General features: G+C 39.3%; 2 protein-coding genes across 2 annotated transcripts; both read left to right on the top strand.

The window, feature by feature from the left end:
• The first annotated feature begins 8339 nt into the window (after positions 1-8339).
• On the top strand, positions 8340-15306 carry crtam (cytotoxic and regulatory T cell molecule). Its single transcript, XM_084942314.1, has 10 exons — positions 8340-8433; positions 10393-10533; positions 10669-10821; positions 10973-11092; positions 11848-12003; positions 12454-12714; positions 13738-13803; positions 13917-14063; positions 14247-14333; positions 14669-15306. The coding sequence occupies exons 1-10, from the start codon at positions 8388-8390 to the stop codon at positions 14824-14826; spliced, it is 1335 nt and encodes a 444-aa protein (XP_084798440.1). The 5' UTR covers positions 8340-8387; the 3' UTR covers positions 14827-15306.
• Positions 15307-16074: 768 nt separating this feature from the next.
• Positions 16075-20252, top strand: hspa8 (heat shock protein 8). The gene is made up of 9 exons (XM_084941583.1): positions 16075-16208; positions 17166-17375; positions 17651-17856; positions 17967-18119; positions 18203-18758; positions 18852-19054; positions 19209-19407; positions 19488-19720; positions 19808-20252. Exons 2-9 carry the CDS (start codon positions 17171-17173, stop codon positions 20003-20005), a joined length of 1953 nt encoding a protein of 650 aa, XP_084797709.1. The 5' UTR covers positions 16075-16208; positions 17166-17170; the 3' UTR covers positions 20006-20252.
• The last annotated feature ends 635 nt before the right edge of the window (positions 20253-20887 follow it).

The following is a 20887-nucleotide window of genomic DNA, read 5'->3' as shown; positions in this document are numbered from 1 at the left end:
GTCTTTTTGTCAGTTAGTCCAGTTTACTGCAGAACACCTCACGCTGTCAGTTTGAAACAGTCAGGTTTGGTTTTGGAAAATAAAGGCTGGACCTCCTCTCTCCATCCCCACTCTAGCCGCCCTTCCCAAACTAACATATGCAAGTTTCTCTATGATTGCAGCTCCCAGTCAAAGCTGTCATTATGACGTTGCATGCCAATCTTACAACATTAAGTTAGTAATTGTAATTAAACTTATGAGAAAGAATACCCCATGAACCGTAATCAGCATGATGAGAACTACTAATATTCGCAGAAATATTTATTTGAGGATAACTTTACTGTTTTAATTTACCCCATTTCCATCTGCCAAGTGTCATGTGACGGCTGTGTGCAGGCAGAAATGGTGGACCCAAAATGCAGACTCACGGAAACAAAACGAAACAAATTAAACACAAGGAGCTAGAAATCAAAAACAGCAAATACTGGAGCCCAGAAAACAACTCTAACCAAACAAACAAGAAAAGGTTGACAAAAGGTGCAGGCAGCCAGGAAAACAGTTCCAAAAAAAGTTCAGGGGCCAGCCTGGAGGTTGACAGCACAAAAGTCCAAACCTGGGCAGTTCAGGAAGCCGACTGTGCGAAAAGCAACGGCAGCGAGTCAAGCGAAGGAAGTCCGGAGGCCGGCCACGCAGAGGGCAGCGGCGCAGGCGAAGGAAGTCCGGAGGCTGGCCGTGACAGCGATGATGTCCAGCCAACGGCCTGGAAAGTGGCCGGACAGGGCGAGCAGGCTGGACAGGGCGAGGACGAGCAGGGCCAGACGGTGCGGAGACCTCCGGCGAAGACAAAGTGGAACCAGCCCATGCAAAGGCCTCAGGCAGAGACGAAGCAGGACCAGATGGCAGCATGGCAACCGCAGGCAACGAAACAGATGGTGGCGCTGCAGGCGACGGCGTGGGAGCCGCAGATGGTGGCGCTGCAGGCGACGGCGTGGGAGCCGCAGATGGTGGCGCTGCAGGCGACGGCGTGGGAGCCGCAGATGGTGGCGCTGCAGTGAAAAGGTCTGCGGGGTCCATGTTCTGGTTGTGATCTTCTGTCATGTGACGGCTGTGTGCAGGCAGGAATGGTGGACCCAAAATGCAGACTCACGGAAACAAAACGTGAACTCAAAACAGTTTTAATGCTGAACTCAAAAGGGTACCAAAACTAGGACTACAAAATAAGCTTACGCAGACAGAACACACAGCAAGATGAGGGTAGATCACAACATCAACAAACTGAAACACAGGGCTTAAATACATAGAGGGAGCAATCAGGGAATGGGCAACAGGAGGGAAAAACAGCTGGGGCAAATCAGGCCTAACGAGACAAAGGAAGCAAAACCAGACGCATTTACATAAGACATGGACTTTCAAAGGAGAACAGGAAACATAACACAGCCTGAACTTACAGACACAGACTCACAGGCAGGCACTACAACAGAGGGAACAGAGACGTGGGACCAGGGCAGACACAGACACAGACACTGACTGGACACGGGCATATAGCAGACAGGGGAGACAGCAACTAAGGATTACACAGAGACATAAACCATAAGACAGAACTCTAACAAAGAAACCAAAGACTAGAAATGATAAATAATATAATAAACTCAAAACCCTGGGTCAATGACCCAGGCATCCTAACACCGAGCTTATAATCTATACCGCCCCCAGGCACCAGGTGGAGATAGAGATATTTTGGCTTTATTATTGGGGAGCTGTTAGGTCGTCCATGTTTTCTATAGTCATTGTTCTCTAAACATTTAGGTCAAACATAGTTCCATCATCTTTTGTTGCTTGACGTTGAGAGTCCTTACAGTATTCAGGTACTGTGCACAACATTACAGCAATTGACACAGACTGAAAAAAGAGAAAAAACTGTTTTAAGTAGACACTTTGATGTACTCTGGATAGCAATCTCCTTCATCTTTGTCATTTGGAAGAATTAATAATTCAAAATCCATATAAATCCACTTTGATGTGACCTTACCAAAGACCATCTTCAATCAGCCTCTCAGTATCTGTAAAGGCCACATAGCTGTATGTAGTCTTGTTGCTCTGATCATTGTCAAGGATTTCAACTCTGCCATGTTGGAATACACCAGCACAGAAGTAGGTGGTCCCAAGATCAATTCCAACTGAACATTCCTTTGGACAGGAATGTTCTGACACAGTTAAAAAGCTCATAAGATGTGTTATTCCAGCAGGGGCTGATAAAGGCCTTTAATGCAAACAAGCCATTCCATATTGGAAAAATTCTGTAAGTAGTAGTGTTAGATTTTTTATTTCTATTTTCTGTTTTAACCCTCTCGAGGCAGGCGTTGCAGATTTGCAACAGTTAAAAACTAACAACCTGATTACCCCACATACATGTTTTATGAGTTTTTTTTTACTCAGAAGTACCACTGCAGGACTTGGTTGTGCATTAGCATTAATTTGAGCCTGAGAGGGTTAACAGCAAACACTAATAGAAGTTCATTTTGGAATATTTATTTCAATGGGAATCTGTTGATTTCCTTGAATTTTCAACAATGACAGCCATTGTCACCTCTAAGGTGATTGCTGGGATAATAGAATAGGTAAGTGTCTGATGTTCTTGGATTGGAGCCATCTGAGGGCTTTTTATCATTTTTACTTAATGAAGTAGATTTCATGCAGGCTTGTCTATTCTGTACGGAGCCCCACAAAGAACATGGGAGAAAAAAAAATGAAGATGAATTCGGGATCTCGCAAAATGTTTGCGAGATCTCGCAAAACTTCAAACTGGTGGGTAACATACGTCTCCGAAAATGTCGGAGCACTTTTGCAAATATGTGATGTCTTGATAAACCGAGCAGATATTTGAAGTTCAGACAGCTACATTTTCAGCTGAAAATATCTTAAAAGTTTATTTTGTGACCCAGAAAGAATAATATTAAAACTAAGTAGATGCTGCCATGTTGGAAACTGCAATTGGCTGGGCCACGCTATGAATTCCGGGAAAGGTTGGGCCATGAAGGATACACCTGACACATCCTTCAAATTCGGGGAAATGAAGGACGCATTTGTCAGCCGCGTTTGGAGCAGCCTTAGAATTGGGACAGCCTTCATCGCCTGGCTGTGATGTAATCGGTCTACAAATGCAGCCTCCGAAGGATGCAGTCTAGGTTTTGGGAAAAAGCTAAAGTTACATTACAAGATTTTATGATAGCATAATGTGCATAATAGCATTAAAAAGAAAGTAGCAAAATTAATCCAATATAAAAATATGTAATCTTTGCTGTGGGTGCTCTAAGGAAATCACAGGAATAACATTGCAATAGAAAGAAAGAACTAACAGCACCTATGTGACTGAGTGGTTCCTGTATAAATCCAAAAATGCATGCAGGAACTGAGGGGATCAAATGACTGGAAAACTCACAAAGAAAAACTAGTTTAGGCATGAAAATGAGACAGTGTTATCACGGAGGTTGTAGTGATCGGGCGGAGAACTGCTGTGCCAGCTGCCATCTTAATGAGAGTGATCCCACACAACTAGGTGAGCACCTCACTTGCAGTAGCTCCACCCCTAGCACACCTGCCCACAGAGAAAAAAATAAAAATAAAAACAAAATACAAGGACAAAGCCAGCTCCAGTTTGCTTTGTGGGTCTATAAGATGGATTTGTTTTAAACCACTGTGTTGCATTACCTTTAATGTCTATGGCATGGTCTAATCTCTGTAATAAAATACTATGGCTAACAGTACTGAATGCTGCACTGAGGCCCATTAATAGAGATAGGCCGATCATATCTGAAGCAAGACTGAAGCATTAATTATTGGTAAGACTTCTTTGAACAGTCTTATAGGAATGGAATTGAATACACATGTCGAAGGTTTGAAATGATTACCGAATTTAACTCAGAAAGATCAATCGCACAATTTAATTTAAGGACAAAACCACAAACTCTAAATTGACAGTGTAAAATTCCAGTGAAACATATATATTTTAAATGTTAAATTCCGGGAAAACATGGACCAGTATTCTTGAAGAAGTTTCTACTTATGCAAAGTGGTTGCTGTCTGCTTTTGCCTTGTTCACCAGGTATTACAGGGAGTGCAGAATTATTAGGCAAGTTGTATTTTTGAGGAATAATTTTATTATTGAACAACAACCATGTTCTCAATGAACCCAAAAAACTCATTAATATCAAAGCTGAATGTTTTTGGAAGTAGTTTTTAGTTTGTTTTTAGTTTTAGCTATTTTAGGGGGATATCTGTGTGTGCAGGTGACTATTACTGTGCATAATTATTAGGCAACTTAACAAAAAACAAATATATACCCATTTCAATTATTTATTTTTACCAGTGAAACCAATATAACATCTCCACATTCACAAATATACATTTCTGACATTCAAAAACAAAACAAAAACAAATCAGCGACCAATATAGCCACCTTTCTTTGCAAGGACACTCAAAAGCCTGCCATCCATGGATTCTGTCAGTGTTTTGATCTGTTCACCATCAACACTGCGTGCAGCAGCAACCACAGCCTCCCAGACACTGTTCAGAGAGGTGTACTGTTTTCCCTCCTTGTAAATCTCACATTTGTTGATGGACCACAGGTTCTCAATGGAGTTCAGATCAGGTGAACAAGGTGGCCATGTCATTAGTTTTTCTTCTTTTATACCCTTTCTTGCCAGCCACGCTGTGGAGTACTTGGACGCGTGTGATGGAGCATTGTCCTGCATGAAAATCATGTTTTTCTTGAAGGATGCAGACTTCTTCCTGTACCACTGCTTGAAGAAGGTGTCTTCTAGAAACTGGCAGTAGGACTGGGAGTTGAGCTTGACTCCATCCTCAACCCGAAAAGGCCCCACAAGCTCATCTTTGATGATACCAGCCCAAACCAGTACTCCACCTCCACCTTGCTGGCGTCTGAGTCGGACTGGAGCTCTCTGCCCTTTACCAATCCAGCCACGGGCCCATCCATCTGGCCCATCAAGACTCACTCTCATTTCATCAGTCCATAAAACCTTAGAAAAATCAGTCTTGAGATATTTCTTGGCCCAGTCTTGACGTTTCAGCTTGTGTGTCTTGTTCAGTGGTGGTCGTCTTTCAGCCTTTCTTACCTTGGCCATGTCTCTGAGTATTGCACACCTTGTGCTTTTGGGCACTCCAGTGATGTTGCAGCTCTGAAATATGGCCAAACTGGTGGCAAGTGGCATCTTGGCAGCTGCACGCTTGACTTTTCTCAGTTCATGGGCAGTTATTTTGTGCCTTGGTTTTTCCACACACTTCTTGCGACCCTGTTGACTATTTTGAATGAAACGCTTGATTGTTCGATGATTACGCTTCAGAAGCTTTGCAATTTTGAGACTGCTGCATCCCTCTGCAAGATATCTCACTATTTTTGACTTTTCTGAGCCTGTCAAGTCCTTCTTTTGACCCATTTTGCCAAAGGAAAGAACGTTGCCTAATAATTATGCACACCTGATATAGGGTGTTGATGTCATTAGACCACACCCCTTCTCATTACAGAGATGCACATCACCTAATATGCTTAATTGGTAGTAGGCTTTCGAGTCTATACAGCTTGGAGTAAGACAACATGCATGAAGAGGATGATGTGGACAAAATACTCATTTGCCTAATAATTCTGCACTCCCTGTATAGTTGACCTCACAAATAAGGTTACATTAGATAGGGCATCACAGTTTCTCCACCTCATCCTACTTTTTCCATAAAAAAAAAAAACCCTAGTGGACACCATACATTTTTTTTCTTGTGCATGGTTGAAAGTTACATACTCACATGAAGATCATGCAAATGAAAAAGAAATAGTGGAATAAAAAAAAGAAAGACAAATTGGATGCTCTAAAATTCGTATTTGTCAAAAATTCGATGCAAATATTCTATAATGCAAAATTTAAAACTTGTAATGTAATGTGAAAACTTACAGGCATCCTCAAATCAGCAGGATCTGATGACAAGATATGATTGAAATACACGCTTTAAGCTTTAATTCTATATGTTTAACAAAAGTAATGCATTAACTGTTCAGGAAATGCCAACATTTTTATAAATAGTCTTCCATTTTCAGTGACTCCAAATTAAAAGGACAAACTAACACCTTTTTCAGTGTAAGGATTCTGCTTGATACTTAGATAACGATCTTTGGCAGATAACGACTGCTGCATTTCCTCTCTTGAGATACTCTACTAGGCCACCTTTAGTTGCTGCTTGTTTGTAGGTCTGTCTGGTTTCATGTCTGGCTTTAATAACTGAAAACCCTGCTCTATTGGTAAATGGGGCACCTGTGCACACTACTTTATACAACTTACCTAATTCAGCTATTCAAACAAGCACTTTTTTCTGTGCTTTTTCTATATACAGTGGTGTGAAAAGGTGTATGGCACCTTCCTGATTTCCTATTTTTTGTATGTTTCTCACCAAACAAATTTAAATATGAGACAAAGATAACACAAATAAACACAACATGTAGTTTCAAAATGAAGGTGTTTATTATTAAGGGGGAAAAAATCCAAACTTACATGATCCTGTGTAAAAAAAAATGATTGCCCGCCCCCATTATAACATAAAAAAAAAAACTGTGGGGCATCACATCTTTGGAAACCTGAGTTCAATTTCTCTAGCCACATCCAGGCCTGATTACTGCCACACCTGTTCTCGGGCAAGATACTGTGGGGCAAGAAACTAGCCCCAAATTGCTGTCAGATGCATCCATTGGAGTATGAATGCATGTCGATGTTAGAAGGCACTTAGAGAAAAGTGCTTGTGCCAATGGGTGTGAAAGAGTGAATTAGCCAAGCTGTGTAAAGCGCTTTGACTGGTCAGAGTAGAAAAGAACCAGTACATTTACCATCCAAAAGAAAAAGTCTTTTGTCCATCTTCTTCCGATTATCTGGGGCCGGGTCGCGGGGGCAGCAGCCTAAGCAAAGAAGCCTAGACCTCCCTCTCCCCAGCCACTTCCTCCAGCTTGTCCGGGGAAACAAGAAGGCATTCCCAGGCCACCCGAGAGATATAATCTCTCCAGGGTGTCCTGACCCAGAGTGGGGACTCCACCCTTTTCCGAGTCCAAATAAATCCAGTCCATTTCCCATTTAGAGTATTTACACCTGCATTCAATTTAGAATCACCAGTTAACCTAGTATGACTGTGAACCGTGAACCCCTCTATGTCGCTACACTGTTGTTAAGTTAATGAGGATATTTAGGCAACACTGAACCCCATGCTGAGTTTTACAGAGTGAATGATTTGTAAATTAGGTGTTCTATCCAGTTAACTTTTTTGTCTTTCAGGATTTAACATACTTGATGACTGACCCTAAGACCATTCCTCTCCTGTTGTTCTTTTAAGAGTGGGTAAGAGGCATTTAATTTCTGTGTTCACATACAAGTGAACAGAACGTGGTAAATGTTTTAAGTTACTGCTTGATATAACATTTTAAGCAACCTGACTTATATGACACATAGTAAAACCTCCCCAAAAGAAATTCACACAGGTTTGTTTCCACTTCTATATATAGTTAGTGAGTACAAGTATGTTTCTGCATTTGCTTTTAAATTATTCTTCCATTTTCTTCTGGAGACTGTAATGGCACCTAATTACTGCAATACCACATTTTGATCTGACTAAATTCAGTAAATGTTTGTGTCGAGTCTACAGTGGAAAACATCATAAAACCATGAGGGCTATGGCTTTCATTTTCCCCTCGGTACCCACCTGACACAAGTTTCCAACTCAAACATCTTTTGCTTTAGAAAGTAGCCATTTCCTCTTAGTAAGCCACAGATTGGTGGCAAGTTGTTAATCTTGTTGATGTGTGAGTTAAAACTGCAGTGGCAATTCAACCTGAAGTTTAGTAACTGTGGTCAAACCACAGTTACTAATGTTAGGTACTAGCTGGCTACTTGGTTGATAAAGCTTCTCCACTGTTTCCAGAGTTACTAATTCCAGAATTAACATAATTTTGGAAAATAAGGAAGGATAATTTTGTCTCAGGTCTTTTACTATAAATGGTAACTGGACTGATCCTTATATAGTGCTCTTCTACTCTATTTAAACACTCAAAGCACTTTTTACAACATGTCTCATTCACACTTTCTACGTAACATTCATGCTCTGATGAACCACAGCCATCCACAAGATAGATAAGTTGTAAATTCAACATTCAACTCATGTTGGGCAGCAAAACTACAAACAGGAATAAAATGCAATCATGGTCAGCTTGCACTTCTACTGTAAGGAGTCACACGAGAATCTCTCAAATCAAAAAGTTAGGGGAAACCACAGAGCTGTGATGTCATGGAAGGTCCCGTAGTAGAGTTCATATAGATGAGTGATGAGGAAGTGCACCAGAGTCAGTGTGTTTCTTCGTGACAGAGATGGAACTAAAACTTGTGCTTAGCGTCTTTGTGCTGTACATTGAGGGTGAGTGTTTGACTTTTTACACTCTTTGGCAGTGTTTGATCTGATAAGTGCTGAAATAGGATCGTAACCTACATGACTGGAAAAAGCAGATGAACACAGTGAGGATGACTATGCCTTGGAGTAAACAACTTCCTTCTGAGGCTGTTTGTGATCTTTTACATTTAGATGATTTATTATATAGAGAAAATTATGGTACAATTACAAACTCTCATATTTCACACAGAAAGTGCTTCAATTTTCAGTAAAAGACTCTGTTGCATTAGTTATGCATTAAAGGAATTTGCATTTGGATTTCTGTTTGCTCGTGTTCACATCAACTGAACCTAGAAAGTTGGGATGCTGCATAAATTGTAAATATAAACTGAATGCAGTAATTTGGAAATCTCCTAAACCCATATTGTATGCACAGTAGAACATAGAAAACATATCAATTGTTTATACTGAAACTTTGTACAATTTCATAAAAATAATAAGCTCATTTTGAATTTGATGGGAGCAACATTACTTAGGAACACTTCTTATCACTGTGTTTGTGTTTGCCATGAATGCAGGTTAAAGCTCTACCGTGCAATACATTAGTCCCTATGCGTAGCACATCTGGTAAGACACCATTAGTGCTATTAAAAGCATGTAAAACAGCTTGGCTTCATAGGAGGAGGTCTGGGTGAACTGGCCTACCAGGATACTGACCTTTCACCTGTTGAGAACATGTAGCATACCGTGAAACAAAAAATACAACAAAGAAGTCCCAGGAGTAGCTATAATCCTGTCATACAAGAACAGGATAACATTCCTCCCCCAAAGTCCAGTAACTGCTCCCTTAAGTCCTCCTATGTTTATGGACAGCTCTTAAGAGAGTTGTATTTTTTTATTAAAATGATAGATTTTCTCAGTTTTAATATGTTATTGTTTTTGTTCTGTTGTAAATAAGATGAGGGTTTGTGGCGTCAAATTGTTGCATTGTGTTTTATTTACGTACCCTGGCATTGTTGGAACTGGGGTTGTATGTTGAACCAGTTCACAACTTCTCAACTCTGTTAAATGACTGACATAAAATGAAAGTTCTTTAGGACAGTTTCTTCTATGACATAGAGTATATATGTAGACTGGCCCTTTAATATTTGTCAGTAATGGAATGATACAGATGAAAACCTTACAATGAGACAAAATAGACAAATGAGACTGGCTTTAGCTTTGCATAAGAGCAAACAACGTAACATACACAGTATACAATCTGTATATTTTAGTTAGCATTAAGAACTTACTGAGAAATTACATTTTCTGTATTGATCAGGCAATACAAATAAAATTGAAAAAGAAACAGAGACAACCAAAGCCTAGAGAGACATAAAAATGACTGTACTGATGAAAAGTCATCAATACAAATATTGGTGGTTGTCAGTTGATGTAATGGCATGACTAGCACACAAACTGCAAAAATAGCTTTATGACCTCTGCAGTGGTGTCAGTGTGCCCCCAACAAATGTGTTTTCCGTGTGTTATTTGAAACCCACAGAAAAGAAAAAGCCCCCAAAGGCCCCATGAACAACCTACAGCAAATATATATTTTTTCCTCACACCCGCCCTACTTTCTCTTTCACCTTGAAAGCACTGACCACATTACTTCCTGTTAGAACAGAAATGCATTAGATGTATAACAGGGGGGCTGCTTATTTTGTAGCTGCAATGAACAGCATTTTTTTCCTGTCACACCTCCTCCACACACCTATATATACACAGTGACAGGCCAGTGGCAGAGGTGGTGGCAGATGAGTCAGACTGTGAAAAGTTTAACTGAACTGTTTAAAACTTAACTTGGACATCTGTGTGTGTGCCACTGACTTTTTAATTTCAGCAGATGGTTGCTCACTTGTTGTTACCATGTTAGGAAATGTGTTATGCACATTTCGTTCTCAAAGAAACTTTAATAAAGTCAAACTTCCTTTTATTTGATTGCAGTTTCACTTGCAGTATTGCAGCATGTGACGGTCATGGAAGGTGAGAAACTCAGCTTAAGCTGTCCTGTTACCAATGCTGACAAGACCAGTGTGGACTGGAAAAACCCTGAAGGATTTGTTATGTTCTTCAATCGCAATCAAGGTGAAAATGGCATATTCAGTCACACTAATAAATGTAAAAACAAAAACTTAAAAAGTGGCAAATGTTTGGGCCAAAATTCAAACAACCTTTGGTGAAAGGCAAACATTGAATAACTTTAAAAAAAATTGTTTCCAGCCTTAAAGGACAAACGCTACAGAATCAACACACTGTCTGAGTCAAAATTCTCCATCAGTGTTTCCAGCGTCAAATTTAACGATGGAGGCAATTACACATGTTCTCATTATGGAGACCAAATAACAGAGAAGATAGTGGAGGTGACAGTGTTGGGTAAATATTATCTTACGTCTTTCTTTTTACTTTCTTTTCACATCTTTACTAGCGATGGGATCAGACTTTGACAGTTATACTAATTACCAAAACAATTACCACTGTGTTGATCTTGTTTCATAAAACTTTGTCTTTTGTGATTCTTTTGAAGGTTATCCCAAAATGTCAAAAACAAAGCATGAAGGAAAGACTATCATAAAATGCACTGCTGTGGGGAACCACTTTGCTCCTCAGATTTCTTGGAAAATCGACGATGGGTCAGAATTTCTTGGTAAGTTGGAAGAAAGTAAGAATGATAGTTTGAGGTGTTAGTTAGAAAAATTGCCCTTCAATCAGTATTTTTCCCAGTGGATTTTCCAAAAAGCTGAATTGAGCTGACTACACAAGGGGATGCCATTTTGATATCATTCCCTTGCTGGTTACTCATATTTATGTATCATAAAATGTTTTATGATACATAATTGGCAAACAAATGTTTGCTAATTTCTATACATAGATAAAAATAAAAAAAAGTTATATGTATATTGTGAACTCAATTCAATTCAATTAAGAGCAGTTAACTAGGAATAAGCACAAAAAGTGAATTTATTTGATACTAGGAAAGGTTGATTCTTTTTGATAATAAATGCAATGTATTCTTCCTAAAACTTAACTACTGTGCTTAAAACCACAGCAGTTAAGAGTGGATGGATGGGTTAGGGTTAGGTTAACATGGGTGTTAACACTTACGTTGTGGAATTTAGACATTTGTAGGTGTATTAAAATTAGTGACAGCAACCAGTGAGTGGGCTCATGTGATGATGATAGCATGACCCACACTTTCTGGAATCTTTGCTACTATGATGAGACTGAACAACATTCAAATGTTTAAAAAAAAAAGACTTTAAACAAGGGGGATTTTGAATTTTATTTTGAATTCCACACAAGAGTAGTTTACGTTACAAAGGGCTGATTTAATCAAGTGTTGCATTTGTGATGGTGTAAGTTGATGCAATTGATGCTAATGACATCTATCCCATTTTACAGCTCGTAACCAATTCCAACAGGAAGCTAAAAAATACATCTCCACTGGGATGATTGAAATTCTCTCAGTAGAGAAAAGAGTTACTGTGAAGTGTCTTGTTCGTCACCCTGCATTGAAATCAAAACATCTGATGAACTTTGTAAAAATTAGACAAGACTGTGAGTATATTTCATTCATTTAGTTTATCAACACCACCACATTATAGCAACAGTTTTAAACATTAAAAGAGTAAAATCATCCATTTTATTATCCATGACTTGTGTACAGTGAAGAACTTCTACATAAAATGTTCAATTTGAGGAACAGTGACTGTGTAGTTGTGTCGTCACAGAACAGGGAAAGCACTGGGGTTTTTTAACTCATGAACTGCGCCACAAAACAGTCCATAGGACCAGACTGTGAAACTGTCTGACCAAAAATAAAAACAAAAAAAATGGAAATCCACGTAATTTCCTCATTCTGTGTTGTTAAAAAAATCTAGTTTCCTCTATTCTAATAAAAATGAAGTGTGATTTGCAGATAGTTTTCATGACATCATGAATTTTAACTTTCTCTGAACTGAGTGTTGTTTCTACTCAGTAGTAACACAAGTCCAATTTCTGTCACAGCAAAAGGTTCCCACCACACATCCACAGTCAGTCCACATACTGTTAAAGGATCAACACAAGTGCCAGGGACAACAACTATGTGGATCAGACATAATAGAACAGCAGTGTACTCCACCACAAGAAATGAGAACAAGCCCTTATCAGAGAGCTCAACGGTTCCCTCCAGTCTGCAGGCTTCCACCAGTGACCCAGAGATGTCTATCACTAGATCTCCTCAGATCCCTGTTACAGGCCCTACAGACCCACATGTCAGCACTAGTGGTGAGTGGAAACTGTCTGCATTTTTATTTGTTTTTTATGCCCCGTGGATTTCAAGAAACATAAGGTTTCATATTAGATAACACACCTTAGGATGAGCTTAGGGACACAAAAGAAAGTAGTGGAGAAATGGAAGTTTTAAAAAGAAATACATTTTATTTAGTTCACAATGAATAAAACACCATTTTACATTTTAAGTTATGCCATACATCATATTTTAAATGAAACTTAAATCCCTCGATCCGCTAAAAAGGAAAGTGAACTTTAGTGGAGAAATTAGCCTACAATACATCTCTTTGTTACTGCTTAGTATTGTGTGTTTAGCATATTACACTAACTGTGAGCCTATGGGGTGGAAACAAGAGCGATCACATACAATGTCTAAAAGGTCTCTTAACCACTACTGTGGTTGATATAACACCAGATGTGTTTCCTGCAATGGAGAGCTCGAGCTATATGAAACTCTGTCATGTTAGATGTATTCACTGATTGGGAGGCTGCAGCTCTGTGGGCAAACAAAAACTGTTCCGAGAGCATATCTGCTCTGATTGTCAGATATGCTCCAAAAAAAGCAGTTTACGTCTTCTGTCTTCAGTGTTTCAAACCTTGAACACTACTGACATGTAATTGGTTAGAAATGCACTATATATGTGTGAATTTACTCACACAGTAAATTCAGTGTAATATTAAAATTTAAGCAGAATGTGTGCAAAACAGTTATTTGTCTTCCATTTTCGCATTTTACCTGAGCTTTATATATTCAGAAAATTACTGTAAAAAAAAACAAACACTAAAAATTAATTTAAAAAAAAGTCCTATCGTGTTCAAACAGGGTAAGCAATGACACCATTGAGGCAGTAGGCCCAACAGGTTCTTCAAATATGTGTGTTTGATGCCACCTATTGGTTACTCTGGAAAACTACAAAAAAATGGTTCCATTTGAAAAATATAATAGACCTGGACTGTAGTAGCTTCATAGAGTCTGTGTTAATTATTGTACCTCTTTTCTTTACTACACCTTTAAAGGCTGGACATATTCCCCTGAAACCACAGAGAACATCACCATTGATAACATGGACAGTAACACAACAGGTACATTTACACTCAGCTTGAATAGTTAAAATAACAGTTCCTCTTCTCTGAGAATCACAGAGAACACCATGTGTTTTAAAATCCTTAAGGTTTGGGGTTTTCTCTATTTCCAGGGAATTTTGGCTTAAACATGCATAGAAAAGACCAAGAAAATTCATCATTGCTGGTCTTGCTAGTGACATGCCTGATCTGTGGCCTTCTAGTGGTCGTCATTTTTTTTGCTATCAAGCTGAGGAGAGCACACATTGCCTGGAAAAGAGGTAGGCAGGTCACGTTTTCTGTTTGATGTCAGACTAAAGTTGCTGTTATTTACAATTTTACTTGACTATAGTCTGGCTAAAAATCATACATTCTTGCAGCAAGTGTGTTGTACTTTCAAGAATTGTGATCTAAATGTATTTTTATTTATCTTACAAAAGATTTGACAGTTTTTATTGTTACAGAAAATGAAGACTCTAATCCATCAGAGGAGAGCAGTAAATCTAAATCAAGCCATGAAGAAAAGACCTCACAAGCACAACGGAGAAGAGGTACAAAACCTTTTAATTAGATGGTTGTTCGCATCTATGACTGTATTATACCTTCTGTTTAAATGTGAATATTATAAAATGTAGCTTTTGCTAAAACATGACTAGGGTCATGTTGGCAGCTTAGAGAAACAGCACACTTGTCAACCAGAGGGTAAAGTTCATGTACTTAGGGAACTCAAACTCAAAAATCCATTTAACCTTTACGTATTTTGAATCCCAGTTAATGGTCAGGGAGTGCTTTCATTGACACATTTTGCCCAGTACACTGTAAAAACTACCTTATCCTATCTTAAAAGAGAAAATGGGATATTTATTGGTATTCTTTATTGTTACAGGCCTCTTCAATACAGCCTTCACACAGTATGTTGTTGAAGAACCAGCGAAGACGATGACTTCAGTGCAAAACACAGCTGTGATCACAGCAACGACTTCTCAACATCAAACTACAGCACAAACTTTAGCCAAATGTGATGCGAAGGAGACATCGCTATAACTGTCTTGAAAACACAGTTTTCATGATATCAGCAATTTTCCATTTTTTTCTGCACTTGCATGGCAGAATACAGGGCAATCATTCACTTATTATTGTTAGGAATATGTGCTTACTTATGGTAGGTAGAACCTACCTTTGATCTTCAGCAGCATCAGTTCTTGGTGCCATGAATGCCACAAGATGTTGAAAAAAATGACTTAAAGTATCTACATTATGTTGACATTATTCGTCACATCATTTGTCTACTGTACTTTTATCCTTGTTTTCATTCTGTTACATTGCTACAGCTACTGAAGTCCGCTGAACTCACTGTTATGTTCATGAAGGTTAGATTTCCTGTGTGAAATGGTCAGTAGAAGATCTCATAAACATATGCTCATGGTCAGACAAAGGAAAACATTTCCCCACACCGATACATAACCTGGACTGTCGAGGTCCATTCAGTCTAACAATTGACAACAAGTTAATTCCCCCCCCCCCCCCCCCTTCTTACATCATCAGTCATGCCATGTTTTTGTTTTATATGAACATTATATGTAAAGCTCCTGACCTGTATTTACAATAGTAGATAGCACTGATGCTATATGACTGGCGGATGACCAGCAACAGCAAGAATAAGCATGTCTGCAGGTGTTCCTAATGAACTATTTGAATGTCTACACAGGATCAAATGTGGCAACATAATATCTGTAATATATACTGTGTGAATATAGCATATATGTTGCCTTGTATGTATATATTTTGTATGTTTGGGTTGAACATGTAGCAATAAATTATATTTTGCTATAATATATTGTTTTTGAGCATAGATAACAGGCTATGGGAAACATTCATATCATATACATATTATCAGCACTCTGTGGCTTTGTCTCTGAAAACGTGTCGAGCATTAAGACGGTAATATAACACTAAGGTCTATATGCATATTTTTAAAAATAGCTCCATAATATATCAATTATGTATGAACTTAAAGAGCTTTATGTAGCTTACAAAAAACAGAAGCCAAATCAAGCACCGAACATGACTGACATACTTAACGGTAAAATCTAAAAAAAAAAAGAGAGAGATGATTTGCCTTCTACACTTCACACAAAGCTTCCATCTTATGGCATGCGGGTATTCACAACCATTATGAAACAGTCACAATAAAGCAGGAAGTGGGATGGATTGTGTCTCGCGTCATCGGTTCACCAAAGCCTCATTGGTGAACCGATGAGGAAAGACTCAGTGACTGCGCCGATTGGATGCTGTGCCGGTGATATAAAGGGTTCGGCTAAAGGTTCACCCTCCTTTCGCTTCTCATACCGGCAGGGTTGAGTCACCGTGGCGCTAGTCCATTCCAGCCCAACAATACCCACAGTCAACCTCAGTTCAGTAACTCGGTAAGTCATTCTGAAATACATTGGTGTTAACAAAAAGTTCTAGTATATTAGTTGAATTTGCTGGCAGGATTTGCTTTATGTATGACTGATGTGCATGTTCACTGGGGAATGCTGAATTTTCTCCTCGTGTTAAATGCTTGACGGTTATTTTATTAACAAATATGTATCGCATAGTGAATTATGAAGGTGAAGGTATTCATATCCTTGTTATCGAGGCGTAATCATCGGCTCAAATGCTGCATTAAGGCTATATAATGGCGGAGGGGGGGTGGAGAAATCCTGACGCGTTCGAGAATGTTCTCGAACAACTGTTAAGCTACCCGGATACCCGGAATATACAGGCTTCCGTTTTTTTTGTTTTTTTACTCTAGAGCAAAAGTAAAAGGTTTTGTAAATCGTTTCAGATTTAATTCTTTAAATATTTTCTTGTGCTTTAGACACATTTTAATACAACAGTTTTAGCATCAAAGCACTCTAGCTTTTAGATTTCCGGTTGTACCAGTTTGCTGTGCACGTGATTTATGACTGACGCATGGCTATTGCTTGGCCATGAGCCACGCTCGTTCAAGGCGGGTTCCTTTTCATTTTTTTCTGTGTGTGGGTGGGTTGTTGGAATTGGGATTTGTTAGCCCAATAATGTTGTTAAAATGCTTAATGTTTTATGGCCAAGGGGGAAAATAAAAGCTCTTAATCAAATTTATATAATCAATATAAATTTAAAAGACAACTCTAAATTAAACTTGAAGGATAATTAAAGCAAATCAACTAAAACCATACGTTTTTGTTGTACATTCTAGTTATGTTAGTCTAAATTGCCTTAAATTGAATAATTGGATAAAATGTAGTTGTTCAATTGAGTTACTTTGACATTAAGCATGTTATAAAGGATTGAAGTAAAAAAGTTACAGATGACTAGAAGATGAATATAAATGTAACACTGTTCTTGCATTTCTTTAGGAAACATGTCAAAGGGACCAGCAGTTGGTATTGATCTTGGGACCACCTACTCCTGTGTTGGTGTGTTCCAGCATGGCAAAGTTGAAATTATTGCCAATGACCAGGGCAACAGGACCACACCCAGTTATGTGGCCTTCACAGATACCGAGAGGTTGATCGGCGACGCAGCCAAGAATCAGGTTGCCATGAACCCCACAAACACAGTCTTTGGTAAGGGTTAAAATTTTACTTAACAGTAAAAGTCAATTTGGTTGATGAATACCAATTTTTTTTTTCAAGGTAGGACACCTTGAAAAAATTGGTATTCATCAACCAAATTAAGTTAACACCTCAGTTTTACCACCCATGAGCTTGTCTTGAAGCAACTCATCTCTGTTAAAGACCAGTCTTGAGCCTTGTGGATTTGAGGGAAGAATGATAAGACTATTGCAGAAGTGTATTCCATCTTTTAAAAAAAAATAACAAAATATAACTTTCTCTTTCAGATGCCAAACGTCTTATTGGCCGGAGGTTTGACGATACAGTTGTGCAGTCAGACATGAAGCACTGGCCATTTAATGTCATCAATGACAATAGTCGCCCTAAAGTTCAAGTTGAGTACAAGGGTGAAACAAAATCATTCTACCCAGAGGAGATTTCCTCCATGGTGCTGACAAAGATGAAGGAGATTGCTGAAGCCTACCTCGGAAAAGTATGCTCTGAATTTTTCTCTGTGGAATACAGTCGCAAGTTTTCTCATGACTCGTCAATTTAATGTCCATATTTTTTTTTTTTTTTTTTTTTTTTTTTTTTACATTTCAGACTGTCAACAACGCTGTAATCACAGTGCCCGCTTACTTCAATGACTCTCAGCGTCAGGCCACAAAGGATGCTGGCACTATCTCTGGCCTGAATGTTCTGCGCATCATCAATGAGCCCACTGCAGCTGCCATTGCTTATGGGTTGGACAAAAAGGTAAATGGGTAAAAATTTATTCTGGATTATACTACTTTTTTTGTTAACTGTCTGTTCTTAAGCACTATCAAATCTGTTCTCAGGTTGGATCAGAGAGGAATGTTCTCATCTTTGATCTTGGTGGTGGCACCTTCGATGTATCCATCTTGACCATTGAGGATGGCATCTTTGAGGTCAAATCCACTGCTGGTGATACTCATCTTGGTGGGGAGGACTTTGATAACCGCATGGTCAACCACTTCATTGCAGAGTTCAAGCGCAAGTACAAAAAGGACATCAGTGACAACAAGAGGGCTGTCCGTCGTCTGCGCACTGCTTGCGAGAGGGCAAAGCGCACCCTGTCTTCCAGCACCCAGGCCAGTATTGAAATCGACTCTTTGTATGAAGGAGTTGACTTCTACACGTCCATCACAAGGGCTCGATTTGAGGAGCTCAATGCTGACCTCTTCCGTGGCACCCTGGATCCTGTGGAGAAGTCACTCCGCGATGCCAAGATGGATAAAGGGCAGATTCATGACATTGTATTGGTTGGTGGCTCCACCCGTATCCCGAAGATCCAGAAACTTCTCCAGGATTTCTTCAATGGAAAGGAGCTCAACAAGAGCATTAATCCAGATGAAGCTGTGGCCTATGGAGCTGGTAAGTTTTCAGTGGGAAAAAACTACTGATGATAACTGCCCTATTATAATCTGAATTTAGTTTTTATCTTGAAATAATTTTCTTTGGTTTTAGCTGTCCAGGCTGCCATCCTGTCTGGTGACAAGTCTGAGAATGTGCAAGACCTTCTCCTTCTGGATGTCACACCTTTGTCTCTGGGTATCGAGACTGCTGGAGGTGTTATGACTGTCCTGATTAAACGTAACACCACAATTCCTACCAAGCAGACCCAAACCTTCACCACTTACTCTGATAACCAGCCTGGTGTGCTCATCCAGGTCAGTGTAGCCTTATTTATCTTGGCCTTTTAATTGCAGTTATGTTCATTTCTGCCATTCACATTCCACTAGAGATTGAGACTCATGTTGTCAGACATTAGCATTTGTGTAGATGTGGAGTGGAAAAATTATTGGCTGACCTCTATTTCAACAGGTTTATGAGGGTGAGCGTGCCATGACAAAGGACAACAATTTGCTGGGCAAATTTGAGCTAACTGGAATCCCTCCTGCTCCTCGAGGCGTTCCCCAGATTGAAGTGACATTTGACATTGATGCCAATGGCATCATGAATGTCTCTGCTGTTGATAAGAGCACTGGCAAGGAAAACAAGATTACCATCACCAATGACAAAGGTGGGTTTTGATTGATGACAGTTTTGATTGATGACCATCAAAATTCTGGCACAACTTGTGACTCTTTGCTGTCCTTCTAGGTCGGCTCAGCAAGGAGGATATTGAACGCATGGTCCAGGAAGCAGAGAAGTACAAGGCAGAAGATGATGTTCAACGTGACAAAGTGGCTGCTAAGAACGGCCTGGAGTCATATGCTTTCAACATGAAGTCCACTGTGGAGGATGAGAAGCTGGCCGGCAAGATCAGCGATGATGACAAGCAGAAGATCTTGGACAAGTGCAATGAGGTCATCAGCTGGCTGGATAAGAACCAGGTAACCCCACCCCCAAGCACACACCAGAAAAAAATCACAATAGTATCGATTGCTATGAAGGGCTTATACAATATCTATATTTTGTAGACTGCTGAGAAGGATGAGTATGAGCATCAACAGAAGGAGCTGGAGAAGGTGTGCAACCCTATCATTACCAAGCTGTACCAGAGTGCTGGAGGTATGCCTGGAGGAATGCCAGAGGGCATGCCTGGTGGCTTCCCTGGAGCCGGTGGTGCCGCTCCTGGTGGTGGATCCTCTGGACCAACCATTGAGGAGGTCGACTAAACATTCAGCTATACGCTACCTGACGTGTTTTCTAATAAAGTAACCCTCCTAGAACAAGCAAAATGCAGGAGTGAAATTTAATGACCTAAAAACAGGGTTCAGAGATGTCATTTATGGCCATTGTTTGCAACAAAGGTGCAAGGGAACAACTTGTAGTTGGCATGATTGAGCAGAGTCTTCAAATGTCAAAGTGTTTTGTGTATGGAGATGTAACTGCCTTGACAATAAATTAATCTTGCAACCCTAATGTGTTGTACATGAACTTCTAACTTGAAACTGGAAGCTCTAATTTATCTCAAAGCAGGATGTGTAAATATCTTGGGGTGGGGTGGGCACTGTCTTAATGCTCTATTGAATAATTTGTGAAATTCTCAGGATTCTTTGTCAAATGTGAAACGAAACTAGAAATTCCTGTGGCTTACCTGTAGGTAGGTTCAAGCCATGGAAAGTATCCTCCCTGTTAATTTACCACTATGGAACATGAATCTACAGAATGGGCTCAACATTTCTAACAAATACACTTCAGCTTTCTTTTTTTTCTTTTTAAAGTGACCATTTATTAAATGGTAAAAGGAGAAAATAAGCATTTCATATAACAAATTTACTAAAACAATGTCTTAACCCTTGGATGCACAACCTACCAATATCTACACTCTTCCACAAATGGGGTCAAAAATAACCCCAAATAAAATCAGTGCGTTTTGCTATAAACTTAGTACTTCAAAATCTTTAAAATGAAGAGTTGTAATGTTTTTATATTCAAGGTATTCCTCATGAGGCCCTTTGCATTTTTATTTATTTTTATGAATTTTAAGGAACTGCAGTTTTTGTATCACTTGTATCACTTTTGTATGCTTGCTCGGCATATACTGCAGAAGCTGG

This window comes from Perissodus microlepis, chromosome 10, assembly GCF_051167445.1.
Source record: "Perissodus microlepis isolate ML-2025 ecotype Zambia chromosome 10, ASM5116744v1, whole genome shotgun sequence".
In the NCBI taxonomy this organism is placed as follows: domain Eukaryota; kingdom Metazoa; phylum Chordata; class Actinopteri; order Cichliformes; family Cichlidae; genus Perissodus; species Perissodus microlepis.
Note: the sequence above shows the minus strand (reverse complement) of the source record. Positions and strands in the feature narration are given on the sequence as shown.